The 18,962-nt window shown below is 41.7% G+C and overlaps 1 protein-coding gene across 2 annotated transcripts in view; it reads left to right on the forward strand.

Annotated features, from left to right (window-relative positions):
* The first annotated feature begins 18,227 nt into the window (after window positions 1-18,227).
* The window catches only part of LOC121168055 (stAR-related lipid transfer protein 13), a 171,642-nt gene continuing 170,907 nt past the window's right edge, over window positions 18,228-18,962 (forward strand). For both annotated transcript variants that reach the window (XM_040997824.1, XM_040997825.1), the window contains exon 1: window positions 18,228-18,774. In XM_040997824.1, coding sequence (XP_040853758.1) covers window positions 18,606-18,774 — 169 coding nt within the window. In that variant the 5' untranslated portion in view covers window positions 18,228-18,605. The remainder of the gene's footprint in view (window positions 18,775-18,962) is intronic.

Below are 18,962 nucleotides of genomic sequence, written 5' to 3' on the forward strand. Positions count from 1 at the left end.
TGTAATAACTGCTGTTCATCAGTCTAAGCAGATATACTGAATTACAACCTCTAGATGTACAGCTTTCACCTTGAAGAAGGAGGCTGCAGGTAGCAAATATTCTATCACAAACCTAGGAAACTATTATTTAATGTATGTTCCTTGAAATATCATAATAATTTCCTTTGTTGCAATCTTACCTTTAACTGATTTATCCCTGGACAAATCACTGCATCTTTGTTAGCAAAGAGACAATTGTAGCCAGCAGTAGCTCTGGCAAAGTGTGGATCCCGTCTTCTAAGAACTGAGGGAGGCATGGCTGCCTGCTGCCACTTAGACTTGCAGTTGAAAAGAGCAACCACCAAGAGCTATGCTCACTCTGGTCCTGAATGTCTAACTGTCCAAAAACTGAAATCCAGAGGCCTTTCCTGCCCTCGAGGGAGCATAAAGTCAGTAGACCCTACACAAAGGTTATAAAAAATGAGTCAGAAGCAGTCATGTAGAACACTTGCCAATCTCTAAAATTGTGATTCTCTATGCTGGAGAAACAAGAGCAGATTTCTCAGGGCTTAGGAGCACTTATTGTTCACATCCCCAACCTTCCTTCAGGAGGTAAAAGAGACTCCTCCATTTCCAGTTTGGAAAATCAGTGTCTCATTTGTAGTCTAACATAGAAAATTGAAAATCATAAGGAAACTGTGACAAATGTCCTGAGCTGAAATATGAGATCCTAAAGCACAGGGTGGTTGTTACAGAGTAGCACAGGTTACGTGTTAGTGTTTTAGCATCTCTCTTCAGTGTGGAATTGACCATTCTTGTCTATTCTTTCTCTTCTTTTCCTCATTCTGTTTCCAAGGCTCACTTTGTGCTTCATAAATGGGAATGTTGCAGCAGCTCATCTCCTCAGCCTTCTCTTGGCCTTGATCTGTCTCCTGACACAGTGATCAGGTGTCTTGATAGGGAGCTGAGAGCCGGTGCACAACTCCAGACCACACTGTCACCCGTGTTGTGATGTTGCAGCCATACTGGTTTCCAATTCAGCAGCTTGCTTCGGGCCCCGAATACATCTCTTGAAGCCCCAAATCTCTAGCTGCACTTCAGATTCATGAAGGACCTAGGAAAAGAAGAGGGGAGAGAGTATGTCATCTGAGGTCTTATACAAAAGGCAAGGCCTGAAGTCAGGCAGTGCTAGGTTTTCCTGTATCAGACGTGCCTAGCTAGAGCTTTTATATTTAGCAAATTTATTGAATTCTTGGAATTCAGTATCATGCCTAATACACCTTCATTATATCAGAATTGCTCATCTAAGATCAGTGTTACATATTCAGAAAGCTGTGCTTATTGTAGAATCACAGAGTTAATACTTCATTAAAGAGCCCAGTAAGAGGCAAAGTGACCAACATGTCTGTCAGACTCTTGCTGACTTGTTGTAGATAGTGACCAGGTATCATATGGAAGGAACTGGGTCTTCCTGTGAAACAAGACATCAACATGCCAGGAAATTTGACTGAAAATTGGAAACCAAAAATAAGCAAGTCAATAGAAGGTTCATTTCCAGCACTACCAAGATATGCAGACATGTATTAACAAATGCTTTTCCAACACTTTAGAAATACAGACAGTGAACGCTAGTGTGTATTTCAGTCATGTTTGTTTTAGTACGGCCTCCTGCTCTAGTTTTTCCACACATTGTCTGTATCATTTAAATATTAGTTAGAAGAAATAGTCAAAGGAAGCAATAAATAACAGCTAATTGGGAAATAGACTCATTCTAGAGCCATAATGAAGATCATTGTCAGAGAAGATGGCTTTGATTTAATTGTTCTGCCTCTGGAGACTGTCAGTAGTGTGGTTTTGCCAGGTCTCTTGAAGCAAATGCTACTTTAAAGCTCTGTGTTGAACAAGATTATTGTCCTTCCAAATGCAGCCTGTTTGTGTTGGGGTCCAAGAAATCTGACCAAAGAATGAAACAATGAAATTCTAACCAGAAACTTTTGTAAATAACTATCCTTTTGATAAAAACTGGGAAGAAAATACTACAATCAATTTTGTTACAAGTAAATGTTGAAAATATGTGATTAGAAACAAAATAATATGTGGCAGATGTGTGGCCAACAAGCTTCACATTTTGAGATATACTTTCCAAAAAACTACATGGTGTAATATAATTGCAGAAAGGTTAGCATAAAACCTGAGCCTCTATTGCATGTCCCTAACTGCAGGAGGTACAGTGTCTGTCTCCGGGATGCAGATGGGGAAGACGCGTCAGCCTTTAAACTGTATAGAAACATTCTCACGTGAGTAGACAAAATTTGCCCTGGTTTTTCCACAGACCCCTGGACTTTAAGAAATCATGACTCCTACACAAGAGTTATAACATTATGGCAAGGGTCTGTGCCCTTCATCTCTTTGCACTCAGCATTTAGCATAGTTCATGGCACTGATTCGGTACTCACTAATAAATAAATAAAGAAAGAAATGAATAGCTGTGAAATTAGTTGCTTAAGAGTATATAATCTACATGATCAATCTTACCGATGGGAGCATTGATTGCATGATTTGTATTTAATCCACAAGGTAAATTTTATCATTTTTCATTAAGTTCAATGTTTATTCTCTTTGAAATGTTCTGCTGCTCACCGTGGGACATACGGAGAGGTAAAAGATATGACACTGCACCCAACCGTAGTCCCATGTTTATACAGAGAACTTCTCTCTTGTCAACTATTTGAGGGTTCAGTGGCTGAGAATAGCTAGAAATTTGCTAAATTATTAGTAAAGGCTAGACAAAGAAATTTCTCTGGCACTTCTGGTCAGTTTGACATCAAAGTACTAGAATAATAGCTGCTGTTATGAAGGAAACCCTTCAAGATCCCAGAGGCTATTACCCTCAGCGATTTGTGGTCAGAATTGTTAGTACTCAGCTTCAGTGTAGGACCCATGAGGACAGATACTAAACTTGTCCATTTTGCTCACCATTGTATTCTGACTCTCCAACGCATAGTAGTTGGAAAGCAAATGCTTGCGGGATGAATGAAGTTTTTGAGGTTTCCCTTTTAGTCTATGGATTCTAAAAGCAAAACAACAGTTGCGATGGAAAAATGTAGAGTCAGGGAGAAGAAAAGCAAAGCATTTTATGGGACTCACTTGTGGTCAAGATAGTGTTCTTTTGTGAGTGTGTGTTATTCCTAAAAATAAAACTTAACAATGTGAATAATGTCTTTGGTGGATCTTAAGCAGATACAGTTTCAACAGGTGTGTGTCTTAGGGAGGGCATTGGCTCTTAATTTTTTCCTAAACTCGTATTTCAGAGTTACAGAATTCCTTCACTCAGAGATTTGGGGTTTAATAATTACATGGAATTTGTTCTGTATGTCTGCAGTAAAAATCAAACACAAGATGAATTTTGATTTAGTACATGAAATGTTGATACATGCTTCCCTTTAGGATGAAAATGGAGGGGCATCAGAATTTGATAACAGGACATTAACGTGAAGCACCAAAACACAAATGTTCAAACATCTGAAGTATTTGGTCCATGATAATAAACCTTGCTTCTTTTCTGATCCAAAGGCTGTCTGAATCAATAACATGTTCAGGAAACATATTTATGTTAATTATGTTTTCAATGATATAAGTAAAAACAGCCAAAACAATGCCTAAAACATTCACTTAATCACACACAAGATCTGTGACTCTGGATCAAGGACAAAATTCTCAAAATTAAGGGTCCTCAGCCTATACTGTGGAGTTAGCCAACTTTATAATCTGGGTAAAGCCTGTACAGTTATTTTCTTTGTTAACAATAAAAAGGAGGCTTACTTTAGAATATTAACTATTTTTTAAAAGATTTATTTATTGTTATTGCAAAGTCAGATATACAGAGAGAAACAGAGACAGAGAGGAAGATCTTCTATCTGAAGATTCCCTCCCAAGTGTCTACACTGCCTGGAGCTGTGCCAATCCAAAGCCAGGAGACTCTTCTGGGTCTCCCACTTTGGTGCAGGGTCCCAAGGGTTTGGGCCGTCCTTGACTGCTTTCCCAGGCCACAGGCAGGGAGCTGGATGGGAAGCGGGGCTGCCAGAATTAGAACTGGTGCCCATATGGGATCCCGATGTGTGCAAGACGAGCACTTTAGCCACTGGGCTACAGCGCCAAGCCCGAATATTAAACCTCTTAAACCTCTTTCTGCTCACCAATCACCTGCAAAGCCTAGTAAAGAGCAGGTTCTGATTGGCTAGGTTGAGGGCAGGGTCTGAGATTCTGTATTTCATAGCAAGCTCCTGGGTGATGCTGTAATGCTGATGGCTGACTCAATTTAGCTCAGTAGCTAAATCCCTGCCTTGCAAGCACCAGGATACCATCTGAGCATTGGTTCATGCCACAGGCATTCTGCTTCCCATTCAGCTCCCTGCTTGTGGCTTGGGAAAGCAGTAAAGCATGGCCCAAACTCTTGGGACCCTACACCTATGTGGGAAGCCTGGAAGAAGCTCCTGGCTCCTGGCTTTGGATCAACTCAGCTCTGGCTGTTGCAATCACTTGGGGGCATAAACAAGAGGATGAAAGATCTTTTTCTTTGTCTATCCTCCTCTCTGTAAACCTACCTTTCCAATGAAAAAATAACGAATTTTTTAAGTCAAATCCAGAAGAGGAGAATAAATAGAGATGATACAGCCTAGAAGAGAAGGTATTAAGTACCACCAGCAGATTCAGTTTACAATTTCTCCTCACTGAGATGTCCTGTGAGAATCGCTGAATGAGTCATCTGAATTGGCAGATATTAATCAGTTTAGCTCCCACCTAGTAACACAATGCAGGTCGAAGACTGACACATATACCTTGCTGCTTAAGGAGACAGGGATAACTCCCTTGAGGATGGTCCATGAGGGTTGAAGGGGAGCTGGTTATGCCACTGTGGGGTTGCTCAATGCTACAGTCCAGCCAGAGAGAACTCCAAGTTCAAAGGCCTTGGAAGGAAAGGCCAATGTTCATGCAACCCAGGTACCAATAAAGGGCATGAGATTTTGAGGTGCCAGAAAAAGTAGGCACAAAACCAACCAGGGACATGTTAGCTCTTTTAATGGAATGTTGTGAAGGATCCTACAGTCAATGAAGCGAGAGGTTTATACTTATAATGTTTGAATCTTTGAAAACTATAAAATGCTGACCAAGTAGAAGGTGACAGTTACCATCTTGAGAGTTGGCTTTCTGAGTTATACTAAAAAATTCTGATATGATCATATAGCTTTAAAGTAAGCACTTTAAAGAAAATAAACATTTATTCCACCCAAGGAATCAAAGAACAAAGTTTGACTGTGTTCTGGAGTCATAAAACCCTCTCCAGAGGAAAAAATGTCAGCACTCACCTGTGGGATATCCTATAAAAATTGGTTATGTGGCAGAACTGTAAATGTGTAGTTTGGAAGGGCCTTCCCCAGTAGTCTGTGGCATTACTGATATGGCTGAAAGGCTCTGGGGGGAGGCGCCTCCTCTCCTGACCAAGGGCATCTGTTAGATCTCTGTACTTTGGAGCTGCTGCAGTGTGCTTGCTCCTTTCTCAGTCAGGACCTGCAGGACAGGAGCAGAATAGAGCACTAGTCTTCGAGTGTTGTAAGTGATCCACCAACAGAATCTGCTTGAAGCGTCACAAGAGATTTAGGAGGTCTGCACTAACTTTTTAGGTTTTTTTTTAATTGACTTATTGATTTTAAAGGCAAATAGAAAATCAGAGAACTCCCAATTACTGGGTCACTGGCCAAATAACCAGGAGCTTAGAAATCAATCCATGTCTCCCATGTGGCTAGCAGCGGACCAGCTTACCCGGCTGTTAACTTGCTACTTCTCTGAGTACATAATAGCATGCTGGTATCAGGAACAGAGCTGAGGTTCACACCTAGGGCATTCTGTTATGGCGTGCAGATGTCCCAAACGACATTTTGACCATGGTGCCAAATGCCTACACTATTTTAACTTTTATGGTGAAGAAAACTGCAGTGGAGAAAAATGAACTAATTTTACTTATCTAAGCATCTAATGTTAAAAAGTAGCACACTTTGGCTCTGAATACATCAATTTGAGTCCAAAGACATCATTCTAGAATTATAATTTAGAGATTTAGAAATTATTGCAAGCAGTATAACATCATTTCAAGATCTGAAGTAGTCCAAAGAGCCAGGCACCAGAGAGTGAATGCATTCATAGCCTTTTGCAGGCAGTTCAGGGGTTGCGAAAGGCAAGCAAGCGATCACAAGTTGAGAACTTAGATGAGTGAATGTTCATCAGTTGGAACATAAGCTTCATGAACACAGAGTGTGTCTTCTGTTTTATTTACTGATGCAGTTCAGTCACCCAACTTCCCCTATTCAATGATTGCTTGTTAAACGGCATGAAACAGGGTGCCCTGGATGTCAGTATGCTTGCATCCCATATGAGAATGCCTGAGTTTAAATCCACACTCCACTTCTGATTTCAGTTTCCCATGAATGCACATCCCATGAGATAGCTGGTGATGGCTCAAGTTGTTGGGTCTCTGCCATTGCATGGGAAATCTAACTTGCCAACTTCCAATGGCCCAGCCCCAGCCCCAGCCCCAGGCATTGCATACTTTTAATGAGCAAACCAGCACGTGGGATTTCTGTCGTCTGTCTGTCTCTATAAGAATGGGAAACTATCTCTGCTAATAAAGAATATGATTGCTAAGTGAGAGTAATCCCTAGATTCTTAGAATAGGATGTTGGAAGAATGGTATGGAGGGGTTACCTCTGTAGTATTTAGCAGGACCACAGAATGACTGTTTAACCCCGACTACAGAGAACTTCAAGAGATTGCTGAAGCCCAGGTTTCAGAAATTAAGTCCCATGCTTTTATTTTTCGTTGTTTTGAATACATTACTTTAAAATCAGTTTCTTCTATCCTTGGAAGGCTAATGATTTTTGACATTTCCTTTTCAAATTAGAATTTGAAGTACACTAGAAATAGTGCTTAAGAGTAGATTTTAGGAAGTGGTTATATAAACAGTGTTGAAAACACTTTGTCTAGATGGTTCCTAATGTCACCAGTGTTTTATTGGTTTAAACTGATTTTTTTTATCATTGTAAAACTAGAATATGCACGAGTGTGTGTGTGTGTGTGTGTGTGTGAGGAGAGAGAGAGAGAGAGAGAGAGAGAGAGAGAGAGAGAGAGAGAGAGAGATTCTGGTGTAAATATCAGCTCCTAGGAAATGATTATGAGGACATTATATATTATCAATCCTAGGTCTTAAATCCTAGAATAGCTAAAAGGATGGTTTCCTGTCTAGAGATTTCCTATGACAGCTTTTGTCATATGCATTCAATATTTCTCCAGCTGCAAACGTTTAGGAAGTGATATAAAACCATCAGCTACTAACTTGCTTCTTGTTGGCTTAGATTCTGATCAGCCCTGAAAGAATAGAAGCAGAACCTGATAATCATTTGTACTAAATCTGCTTGTACATTTACATATACAAGGGAGGTATTTGTGTGTGCACATATACACATGAGGAAACCTCCAAAGTTCATGTAAAATGGAATAAAAAGCTGAGTGTTTTGGGTTAAAAAAGAAAAATAATAGGACCTACCACGGTAGCCTAATGGATAAATCCTCACCTTGCATCTGCCAGGATAACATATAGGTGCTGGTTCTTATCTCAGCTACTCCATTCCCATCCAGCTCACTGCTTGTGTCCTGAGAAGGCAGTAGAAGATGGCCCTTGTGACCCTGCATCCAAGTTGGAGACCCAAAAGAAGCTCCTGGCTCCTGAGTTTGGATTGGTTCAGCAATGATCATTGCTGCCTCTTGGGCAGTGAACCAGCAGATGAAAGATATTTCTCTCTGTCTCTCCATCTCTCTGTATATCTGCCTTTCCAATAAAAAATAAAATAAAATAAATCCTTAAAAATTAAAAAAATATATTTCTAAAGCCTACCTATACAAGTGATATTCAAAAAGTTCACAAAAATACAAATAAAAGGGGCTGCAGCCACTCCAAATCTGCTGTCCTGGATGCTCCACTTTCGAGCCAGCTCTCTGCCTGTGGCCAGGAGAAGTGACAGAGGATATCCAAGTCCCTGGACTCTGCACCCTTGTGGGAGACTCAAAAGAGGCTCCTGGCTTCTGGCTTCACATCAGCTGAGCTCTTGCTATTGTTGCTACTTGAGGAGTGAACCAGCAGATGGAAGACTTTCTTCTCTCTGTCTTTCCTTCTCTGTAAATCTCCCTGTCAAATTAATTAATTAATTAATTAATTAATTAATTCTTCTTAAAATGATGTAATGAAACCTTTGAAAGGATTACTATCAAAAAAGAGATTTTGAAAACATGTTTATGAAAAGCTATACATGGATGTGAGAAGGGATTGTGTGTGTATGCCAAAAGAAACTTACATTTCAATTTTCAAAATGTACCTTCATACATACAAACCATGGGTAGAGATGAAAGAGGAGCCCCTAAAGAAGCTAAGCAATTTGCACATCTGGTAAGTGGTAACGGCAGATTCGCTGGTGTTGGTAAACGGAGGAGCATCGTGTCTGGGCACATGAGAAGACAGGAGCAAATAAGACAAGAGACATGGACAGGACAGTCCTGAGTTCTTCAGGCAGGAGGCCAGACCTTGTGTGCTAGAAGCAGCAATTCAAGAAGGAATGAGTATGGAAGCATTTTGAAAGACAAATTGATAGGTCTTTGTTTTTCATTTTATCTTTCCTAGTTTTTACTCTTTTTAATACCAGGGTGTAATTTTATTACAATAGTGTAAGACAATAGCGGTCATCTTTGGGCAGACTTTCTCTATCTCTTGCATATGCCATTCACAGGGGCATCTGGAAATGAGCTGGGACAATGCTGCTTCTCCACTTCCCCTGATAAAAACTATTGCTTAGGCTCAACCTTCTCATCAGATAAGGAGTAATAATTAGTCATGCCACAGAATCTTCAGAAAATAGGAATTTAAGGAATGTCACCCATAATTCCACCATCCTGTTAATGGTCGTGATTATCTTTTGCATGTATTTCTTTTTTTTTTTCTTGCAACTTTTGGATTCTTTAAAAAATTCAACCCAAATATATACTATTTCATTTTGTGTTACTTGCTTACTCCCTTACAACACTATGTTGATTGATGAATGGAATGTCAAGAATTGATTTTAGAAGAAAATCATCTTGAAAACAATCCTAGGCCAAGAACAACCTTTGAAGCTCCCTCCCCCGATGCCCATCCTCGAATCTGAAAAGAATGAGAAGGGGTTTTGCTTGTTCGATGAAGATTGAGAGTAGCTTCTGATATGATCTGTCTTTCTGTGTAGCAAGTGCATTTTTTGGTGCCCAGGAAGAATTCTCCTGTGATTGATTGGTGTTGAGTCATCTTGGTGGGGCAGCGTCAGGAGAAGTAACCACGCCTGGCTATCTGCATTGTGCTTGTCTGTTGAAACAGGTCTGGGCTACAGATATGTGTGATTATGGTGGTGCTCTGGGAGGCTGGATGAAGGCCACTGCATGCTTTGATAAGCATCAAGCTCTGTTGATAAAGGGTAAGAAAGCCCAGGAGAGTCTCTACGTGTATTTATACACACACATATATTCTCTGAGAAAGGAGTCCCCACCCCCGAAAGACAACACAAAACAGGCACAAAGGTAGATGAAGCTGAAGGACAAATGCTACACAATGTAAACCAGATAAAGGAAAAAAGGTACTACATGATCTCACTTATGTAAGAAATATTCATAGAATCAGAGAGTAGACTATGGCTTAAGAAGGGTATGTTAAATCCCTTGTATCATGAAGTTTTAAAATACAAATCTCCCTTATTAGCTGAAAAAAATGTCATAGGAAATTATTGATGTGCCTGCCTGGGGCTGTATAAGAGAAACCAGGGATGGAAAGGGCTGCACAAAAAAAGCATTCCAGACCCAAGGAATAGCAGGTGCAGAAATAAGACGGAGGCAGCAAAGCAGAGGAGAGCAGAAGACTAGGGCATGATAGAGGAGTAGTAAGCAAGTTCAGTGTGTAGCACCTGGTGGACTAGATAAGGAGTTAGGATTTTGTTCTAAGTACAGAAAACTCTTCAAATGATATATTCAGGAAAAGTTTAACATGTTCCAGAACATTCTAGAGAATAACACCTTTAAGCCATATTTTCAGAGGCCCTCATAGGACTACTTTTCCTAAATACTACTTTGTTATGTATGCTTTTGTTGATACTGAAGGATGTAGTTAAGAAGCCATGAACTAGGTTTACCAGCAAATGCAACATCTTTGAGGATGGTGATATTATATGAACTTGACATAATAGTGTGCAGCAATATTTGTGCATTGAGTCACTGTTTTGCTTTTCATCTTGATGATATGCTGGTTTTTGTAATCAATCATCTTTTTTAAAAGAAGATTTATTTATTGTTATTGCAAAGTCAGATATACAGAGAGGAATCTTCCATACGTTGATTCACTGCCTAAGCGGCCACAACAGCTGGAGCTGGAGCTGCACTGATCCAAAGCTAGGAGCCCAGAGACTCTTCTGGGTCTTTCATGTAGGTACAGGGTCTCTAGGCTTTGGGCCATCATCGACTGCTTTCCCAGGCCAGAAGAAGGGAGCAGGATGGGAAGTGGGGCTGCCAGGATTAGAACTGGTGCCCATATGGGATCCTGATGTGTGCAAGGCAAGGACTTTAGCACTCAGCTATCATGCTGGGGCCAATCATGCTTCCTTTTACTTTTATAAGAACACTTTTTTTTAAAAAAGATCTTATTTTTTTTTTTATTGGAAAGGCGGATATACAGAGAGAAGGAGAGACAGAGAGGAAGAACTTCTGTCCGATGGTTCACTCCCCAAGCTGCAATGACTGGAGCTGAGCTAATCTGAAGCCAGGAGCTTCTTCCGGGTCTCCCACGTGGGTGCAGGTTTCCAAGGCTTTCAGCCATCCTTGACTGCTTTTCCAGGCCACAATCAGGGACCTGGATGGGAAGGGGGGCCGCCAGGATTAGAACTGGAGCCTGTATGGGATCCTGGCACTTTCAAGGCGAGGACTTTAGCTGTATGCTACTGCGCTGGGCTCCTATAAGAACACTTTTTTTTTTTAAAGATTTATTTTTATTATTATTATTTTTTTCATTGGAAAGGCAGATATACAGAGAGGAGAGACAGAGAGGAAGATCTTCCATCCGATGTTTCACTCCCCAAGTGAGCGCAACGGTCGATGCTATGCCAATCCGAAGCCAGGAGACTCTTCCGGGTCTCCCACGCGGGTGCAGGGTCCCAAAGCTTTGGGCCGTCCTCGACTGCTTTCCCAGGCCACAAGCAGGGAGCTGGAAGGGAAGTGGGGCTGCTGGGATTAGAACCGGCACCCATATGGGATCCCGGGCATGCTAGGCGAGGACCTTAACCACTTGCGCCACTGCGCCGGGCCCAAGAACACTTTTAAGTCACATTTTTATCCAACTCCAGTAAAGGTACAAGCTTCTACAAATTTAAATTGCTTTCGCCTCTAGCTTTGTTACTTTCCTAGTGTTACTTTATCTTTCCCCCATCTTTCGTAGTGTTGTTTTTCACTTTCATAATACAAGTATTTTTGTTAGTCATCAGAAATAATAGGGCAAAAAGAAATAATTGGAGGACAAAGTTATGAATTGAAAATATTTCGATGATTTCAGTAAGTTTAGGGACCTATTTTTAAGTTCAAAAAGTCACATTTGTAGTGTGCAGAATAGAGATCACTTATCTAAGAGCAGATATTATGACTACACACAGAGATCATATAGCTTAAACATTTAATTTGACCATGGAAAGTAGGACAGAAAAGATAACTTCCTATGTGGTGTTAGGGTGAGTTTCTTTTCTGCCTTTCTTTGCAGATAATGCCTGGAGGACAGGGAGCACATGGTATTATATCTTTCTTACTTACTGTACAGCTTTTCAGGCATTCAGGCAATGCTGAATTCATAAATAAGCAAATGCAGATTAAAAATGGAACTTTACATATTGTCAGACTGGATAAACAGGAGCACACAGACCTTAAGGAGTGTGTACAGTGTACCCTCTCCCTTTACAGGTGGCTGTGTCTGGAACGCTGTGTAGGTGAGTTGCCATATTCTTAGAGAGGAGGTTACTGAGAGATGGACAAGATCCAAAGAAGAACCATCAGTTTAAATGAAGTTGTGTGATTTAATGAAGGAAATGTTTAACCCACAAAAGAAGATTCTTTTAAGGCATATGTTGGCTTTCTACCAACATCAGAAGTACAGTTTTGGCTTTTCCAGAGGACTAGATTTATTCTAACTCCAAATTGATATAATTAGAGCCAGTGAACGGAACTTGTAACAAAGAACATCCTCAAACACTTTGGGGTCCTCTCTAAGATTATACACTCTGTCTACACAAGTGAAGCAGTGAATGATCTCGCAGAAATACAGTAGTAGTTGATTAGCTGGATTACAAGATGCTTACTATCCTTTTCAAATTCAACATGTAAAAACTTTATACCCATAGTTTTTGTAATAATCGAATTCCATATGAACATGTAAGAGCTTAATCTAATTAATGTGCCACATAATGACTATTCACAGGTAATAACATGACTAGTGATATGAAAGGGTTTTGTATGAGTCATGAAATGCTTCAGAAGGCAGTAAGTTTTAATTGAGGTTCATGGGTGAAAAAGTAGAGGATAGCAGTGGCAGATCTGTGGAACACCCGGGCAAAAATGGTAGCATTTTGGTCTGGTTGGCACAGTTGGATATATGCAATGGTTCCAGTACAACCCAGGAAAGAATATCGGTAATAAGAGCTGGAACTCACTCTTGTGTCCCTGGAGTTGGGATGAGTGCAGTGTGCAATATCCAAGACATTCCCCAAAGGGAAATGAACCTAAAATGAAAGGATTGGCAAAGGGGAAAAATAAAGGGAATCTTTTACTACCACAGGTCCTTGCTGTAGTCTAGACTCCAGGTTGGGACCATAGCCTGGAATTGGGAAGCTGATCAGAAGAAAATCTGATCTGAACTCTCTGATAGAGGGTTTTAGTCATGCCTTCAAGTGTTAATGTCACTGGCTGGCCTGCCCTGGGCATCGAGCCTGTAGTACATATCTTTGGGGAAAGGCTATTGGCCAGAACTGAGCACACAGGGAAAATGAATTGGTGGAAATCCTCCAAAACCGAGCTCCAGAGACCACAGGAAGGCTTTGACATCAACCCACAACCTTTGGGTTCACATAATTTCAAAAGCAGCCCTCCAAATCAGTGCTGCATTCTTCTGCCCGCCACTTGTATCTGAAACATTTTCCTACTTGGCAGAACTACCTTGGCTCCCTCCAAAGAAACTGTTGAGGAGGCTGGAATGTGTGTGAAGGAGTAGAAGGAGCTGTACACAGATGAAAGCACGGTGAGGCAATCCTGGCTTCTGTAACAACAACTCCAGCTTTCTGCCATGTGTATACAGGATTCCATTGAACACTAATCTGAGATCATCTGTCAAAAGATCTGAACATTTTAAATGCTCAAAAGTTTTGTGGAGAGGTTGCACTTCAGGGTTTTGATTTTATCAGGGATGGCTACGTGGGGAATGAATGGCATGGGAAAGGCAAGGTGTATGCGGCTAACCTGGAGGATAAGCATAAAGCAGAAAAGCACAAGCCATCTGTGCTGCAAAGGGATCTTTCAAAAGAGGAATGAAGCTGTGCTTAGGCAGATTTGCTTCTTTCCTTCAGAACTGGGATCTTGGGTCAATCTCTGGTCCTCCTGAAAGGGCCAGTGGCTCTTTCTGATTCATGATGAACTCTGATTCTGTGCTTTTTATTTTAAGACACCCAGATCTCAATCGCTTTGGGATTCTAGTAATCCTATACCTCTGTTTCCATTAAGAGATTTCTGATATCACATGTAATCAAATGAGATTTAGATAATTTTCAGGCCATTCCTTCAAAATCCTCTCTCCTTATCCAGTTTCTCCAGCACTTGTTCAGTGACACCTTCCTCTTTCCTGTCTCTCATGTGATCTGCCTGTCTTTGGAAATAGAAACTATCAGCAGCTTTGGGATCACAGTGACTCTAAGCTGGCCACATGCACAGGGCCATTGTCTCACCTCTGAGCTGCCTCTCTTTTTGTGAAGTAGTAAACCTAAAGGAGGTGCGGTAAAAGTTCACAAAAAGCATGAAATAACAGTAGCATCTGCTTTGGCACACAGTAGGTGCTCAGCATTGCTAACTCATTTCTCTTCTTGCTTCTTCCTTTCATTTTTGTTCACTTTGGTTCCCAATATTTCTGTTTCTCTTGTCCCTGAAATAGTCTGAATGTTGCTCTTGATGAGCAAATTAGGAGAGAGGAAAAGTGAATGCCAATGAAGAAGCAGTGCCATCCATTTCTCTCATTAGAAAAGGAATCAGAAAGGAAAGAGGACAGCCGCTCTTGGGAGATGCACTGTGTCACTGGCACCGGGGCCCTACATTTAATTCTCTAGGCCTTACTTTCTCGCCCAAGGAAAACTACTGTTCTCTCAGTGGCATGCACAGACACAAGCCCAGGAAGATACTTAATGATTTTTGGCTTCCAGTAGAGCAGGAGTGCCCATTGCAAAGGCAATCCTCCTACCAATGGCATTACATGATAAAGTAATGCACTAAAATACTCAGGTCTTATGACAATAACAATCTATTTTCATAGAACAAGATATTAATGACATACTAATGATAAAATAGTGTTATCTATCTGCTTTAAATGTAGTGCTTTGAAAATACAAAATAGGGCCCAGTGTTATGGCTCAATGGTTAAATCCTCACCTTACAGGCACAGGGATCCCATATAGCCACTGGTTTAGGGTTCAGATGCCTACTGCTCCACTTCCCATCTAGCTCCCTGCTTGTGGCCTGGGTAAACAGTTGAGGATGGCCAAAAACCTTGGGATCCTGCATCCACATGGAAGACTCGGAGGAAAATCCTAGCTCCAGGCTTCATATTGGCTCAGCTCAGGCCATTGAAGCCATTTGGGGGGTGGGCCAGTGGATGCAAGATCTTTCTGTGTCTCCTCTCTCCGTAAATCTCATCTGTCTTTCCAATAAAAATAAATAAAATCTTAAAAAAAAAGAAAAGAAAAAAGAAAATCAAACTGGTAAAAATATGGTGTTCAGGAACATGGCTTTATGGATGATAATTGGACCATAAAATGTAACTTTAGGGATCCTATGTTTGACATAGGAAAGGCTGAATTCTTTTTAGTTTTAAATTTTTTACTTTTCTATTTTTCAAGATGATTACATGGTTAATCAGGGTGGGAAGGATCGAGGGTTAGGGAAAAGTGGGTGTAATCATTGTTTCCAAATTTGCTATTTCTTCTTGTTTCTGAGAGAAGGGGAGAGAAAAAGGGGGAAAACTAACCTGGCCTCCCGAATGTCCCAGTACCCAGGGATGGGGAACCATCACCAGATGCCCGATGTGGTGCATGATCCAAGGGGTCTGAACAAGCAAGGGGTCTGATCCAAGGGTTCTGAAATGCTGTTCATTTCACTGATCCAAGGATGAGGCAGCCCTTCCAATATCCATTGGCTGACATAGTCGACCTTCAGTCTCCATTCACCCAAATTTTTGCTGTCATTATTTGACTGTTCTGCTTCTTCTGCTACAGTACCAAATGGGCTGCCATATTCTCCATTTGCATCAGGGTCTGTGTCCGTTGTTCCTTCTTCCAAGATCAGAAGAGATCGGGCACGTTCAGGATGGTATGGCCATAGACCATTGTTCCTTCTTTTTCACCAAGAAGGACATATTCTTGCAAGCAGGCCCAAAGACCTGGGTCAGGCAACTCGAGTCCCACCAAATCCCCCATCCCAGGTGCTCACAAACCCAGCACCCACCATGCAGATAGGCCAAGAGACCCAAGCCAGGCAACCTGAGCCCCACTGGGTCCCCCGTCCCCAGGGCTCATGAACCCAGCACCCACCTCACAGGTGGGCACAGAGATCTGGACCAGGCAACCTGAGCCCTACTAGACTCCAAGCCCTTGCAGCTCACAACCCCAGCACCTACCTCATGGGCTGGCCCAAGGACCTGATAGGCTGAATTCCTGATACATTACCTTTTCTGAATCCCCTTATTAAAACACTGAATTAGTGTTTCAAAAGTTTAAGCTTTATTCTAGTTGGTTGGTTTTTTAATTTTTTTTTTGGTCAGGAAATAAAAATGCTTTTTTATTTTCTTACTTTAAAATCAATTCTTGGTCTGCATTGTCGGTTGGCCATGAAATGTTTCATGTTGTTGTGACCATTTACTTGTTTAAGAACACAGGCCTATGATTTAGTGTTTTCAACAATGTACATTAGGATTCTCAACAAATTCATTATTATGAAAACAGGGAGGCAGTGTAATCTTTTTTTGTAACCTAGGCATAATAGACTGTGATATTTCCTGAGGGGGGGGGAATCATTGCATTTGGTTTTTAAATGCAGTCAAGAAATCAATGAATAACAAAATTGGCATTGGGAATGGCCAGTCCTTCCTTAAGTGTTATTCACAGTTAAATGACTGCACATTATTTTCTGCTTTTTCCTTGCCTCAATTTGGTTTTCCAGAATACATCCAATGTTCCCAGATTCCATGCTCTTCATTCTTTCTTTGTACTCTGTGGTGCTATCTTCCTGGAAGAGTCATAACTGCCAACTGTCTGACTTAAACAAAATGTTTATGATCGGAATCTCTTCCAAAATGATGTGCACAGGGACTGATAACAGCGTTCCAATCAGATGGCAACTTCTCCTGACAGTATGAGCTTGCTTAATGGCATTCACTAGTGCTGAATGCTCTGTTATCCATGTGTATACTTCTGGCATACCAGGCACTAGATCTTTGAGCTCTCTTACCTTCTATAAAGGGTGCCGGGAAACAGAAACCCTTCTAATTAAATCCTAAATAAAATAGGAAGTATGCAACATTGCTTAGTGAAATATTTCTCTCCTTTTCTCCTATGATGCCAATCTGCAAATGAGCACTGTCCAGTCTGGTGTCATCATTAGAAAGGACTCACAGTTGCTGTGAGGGATTGTATTCTGGTGCTTCACTAACATGTTCCTTTGTATAATGTATGGGACGACTACACACAGGAGCCATTTCTCAAAGCCAGACCACAGAACATTTCCCTAGGGAAAGGTGTAAAAGCTGACCACCAATAGAAACCAAAGTAGCAAGAACTGAGGCCCTAACTGAAGTCCCATTGAACATTTTATAAAATTTTAAGTTTATTTGGTTTTTTTATATTGTTATTAACATTGTGTTATGTGATACAGTTATATAGGCACTGGGGATTCCCCCCACCCCTCCCACCCCCCATAGTGGATTCCTCCACCTTGCTGCCTGCAGATAAATGGCAGGAAAGGAGAAAGAGTGGATCAGAGATGTAGTGAGATCTTTTGCCTACTGCTACGTTCCTCAAACACTTGCAACAGCCCCAAGCCCAGAATTTGATAATGCATTCTCTTCACGTGAACAATATTAAAGAGGCAAAAATCCCAGTGACTCCCATATGTATACATTGCAATGGCCAAATTGAATTTTTACAGTTTCTTATGCTCAGCTTGGCTCCCAGTTGGCCTGCAAAGCTTCCCCGAGGTGCGACCTGTTAGAACCCTTCCTTTTTTTTTTTTCCAAAAAGAATTATCCCACTGTCTCTTCGATCTAGCTTGCTAGCTAGCACCAGCCCAATCTAAAGTAACAGTGCTCGTCCAGCATTGCCTTTGTGTTTTGTTTTGTTTTCGAGGCACCTTTCACACATGTCCCCTTGTGTGACGTATTCGCCTTCACTTAGCTTCCTAATTGAACCTTGGTTGGTATGACATTCTCTTCACCTCTTCTGCAAGGATTCCTGGTAGTGTCCTCCATGCAACAGGCACTTGGTATGTGTTTTACTTCTCAGTGACTGAAAATTGGGGAAGCTGAAGAATTTCAAGGGAGTGGATGCTTAGTAAATAATACTGGTGCACTTTGCCTCCCAAGTCTTATCTGTAAGAGCCCTTCATTTCTCACTCTGTGAGGGTCAGGAATCTGTACTGTATGTATTCCTGGCCAAACGTCCGTTTCTCACTGGAAGAACTTCGGTTCGTTTCTCAGATACATATGCTGGCTTATTTGAATAGGTATTCTCCCTCCCCTCCCCCTCCTCCCCAACCTTTTATTTAAAGACTCTTAGCTCATATTTGTAGCTGGCGGCAGCTGTCTCAGGAAAAAACAAGCCTCCCCTAACTTCTATAGCCTGACAGATTTCCTGTGCCCAGGGCTGGTTTGGTCTCTTCTCACGGGTGCAGCCAGCGCCGGGTGCTCGCGCTCCCTCCCTCAGCTCCAGGCACTTGGAGCACTCGCACTTGCTCTCCGCGCCGTGTGGGGGATCCGCGCTACGGGAACGGCCTCTGTGGGACTCTGACTGGGAACGTTACCATTTTTTCTCCCGTCCGCGGATTGGCTCCCCGGGGTCACGTGGAATTGGAATCCTGAGTTGTGGCTTTTGGCACTCCTTTTTCTTTTTAAAAATCGCTTGGTCTGTTGAGTTCTCCTGGGCTTGGTTGCCTCTGGACTGAGACTGGAGACTGACGGCAACTGCCCCCGGGCAGGCTGAGGTGGCAGTAGACAATCTGCCGGGATGTTCACTCAGGTGCCCCGGACCCCAGCTTCAAGCTGCTACTATCTAAATTCCATGACACCTGAGGGCCAGGAGATGTACTTGCGATTTGATCAGACTGCAAGACGCTCTCCTTACAGGATGAGCCGGATTCTAGCACGTCAGCAGCTAGTGACTAAAATCCAACAAGGTGAGTTGCCGGCAGTGGAAGGGTGTTGGCGAATTCGGATTTCTCTTGGCTGGATTTCATGCTAACCTGGTTTTTGTCAATGATTGTTTTCATTTTACAGTTTCTGGATTTCGGTGCCTTACTGCACGTAACTTTTTTTTTTAAATGACATTAGACTGCCGATTGAGGCAGTGACAATGCTCAGCTGC

This window comes from Ochotona curzoniae, unplaced genomic scaffold (genome assembly GCF_017591425.1).
Source record: "Ochotona curzoniae isolate NIBS_2020 unplaced genomic scaffold, NIBS_Ocur_1.0 patch48, whole genome shotgun sequence".
Classification (NCBI taxonomy): Eukaryota; Metazoa; Chordata; class Mammalia; order Lagomorpha; family Ochotonidae; genus Ochotona; species Ochotona curzoniae.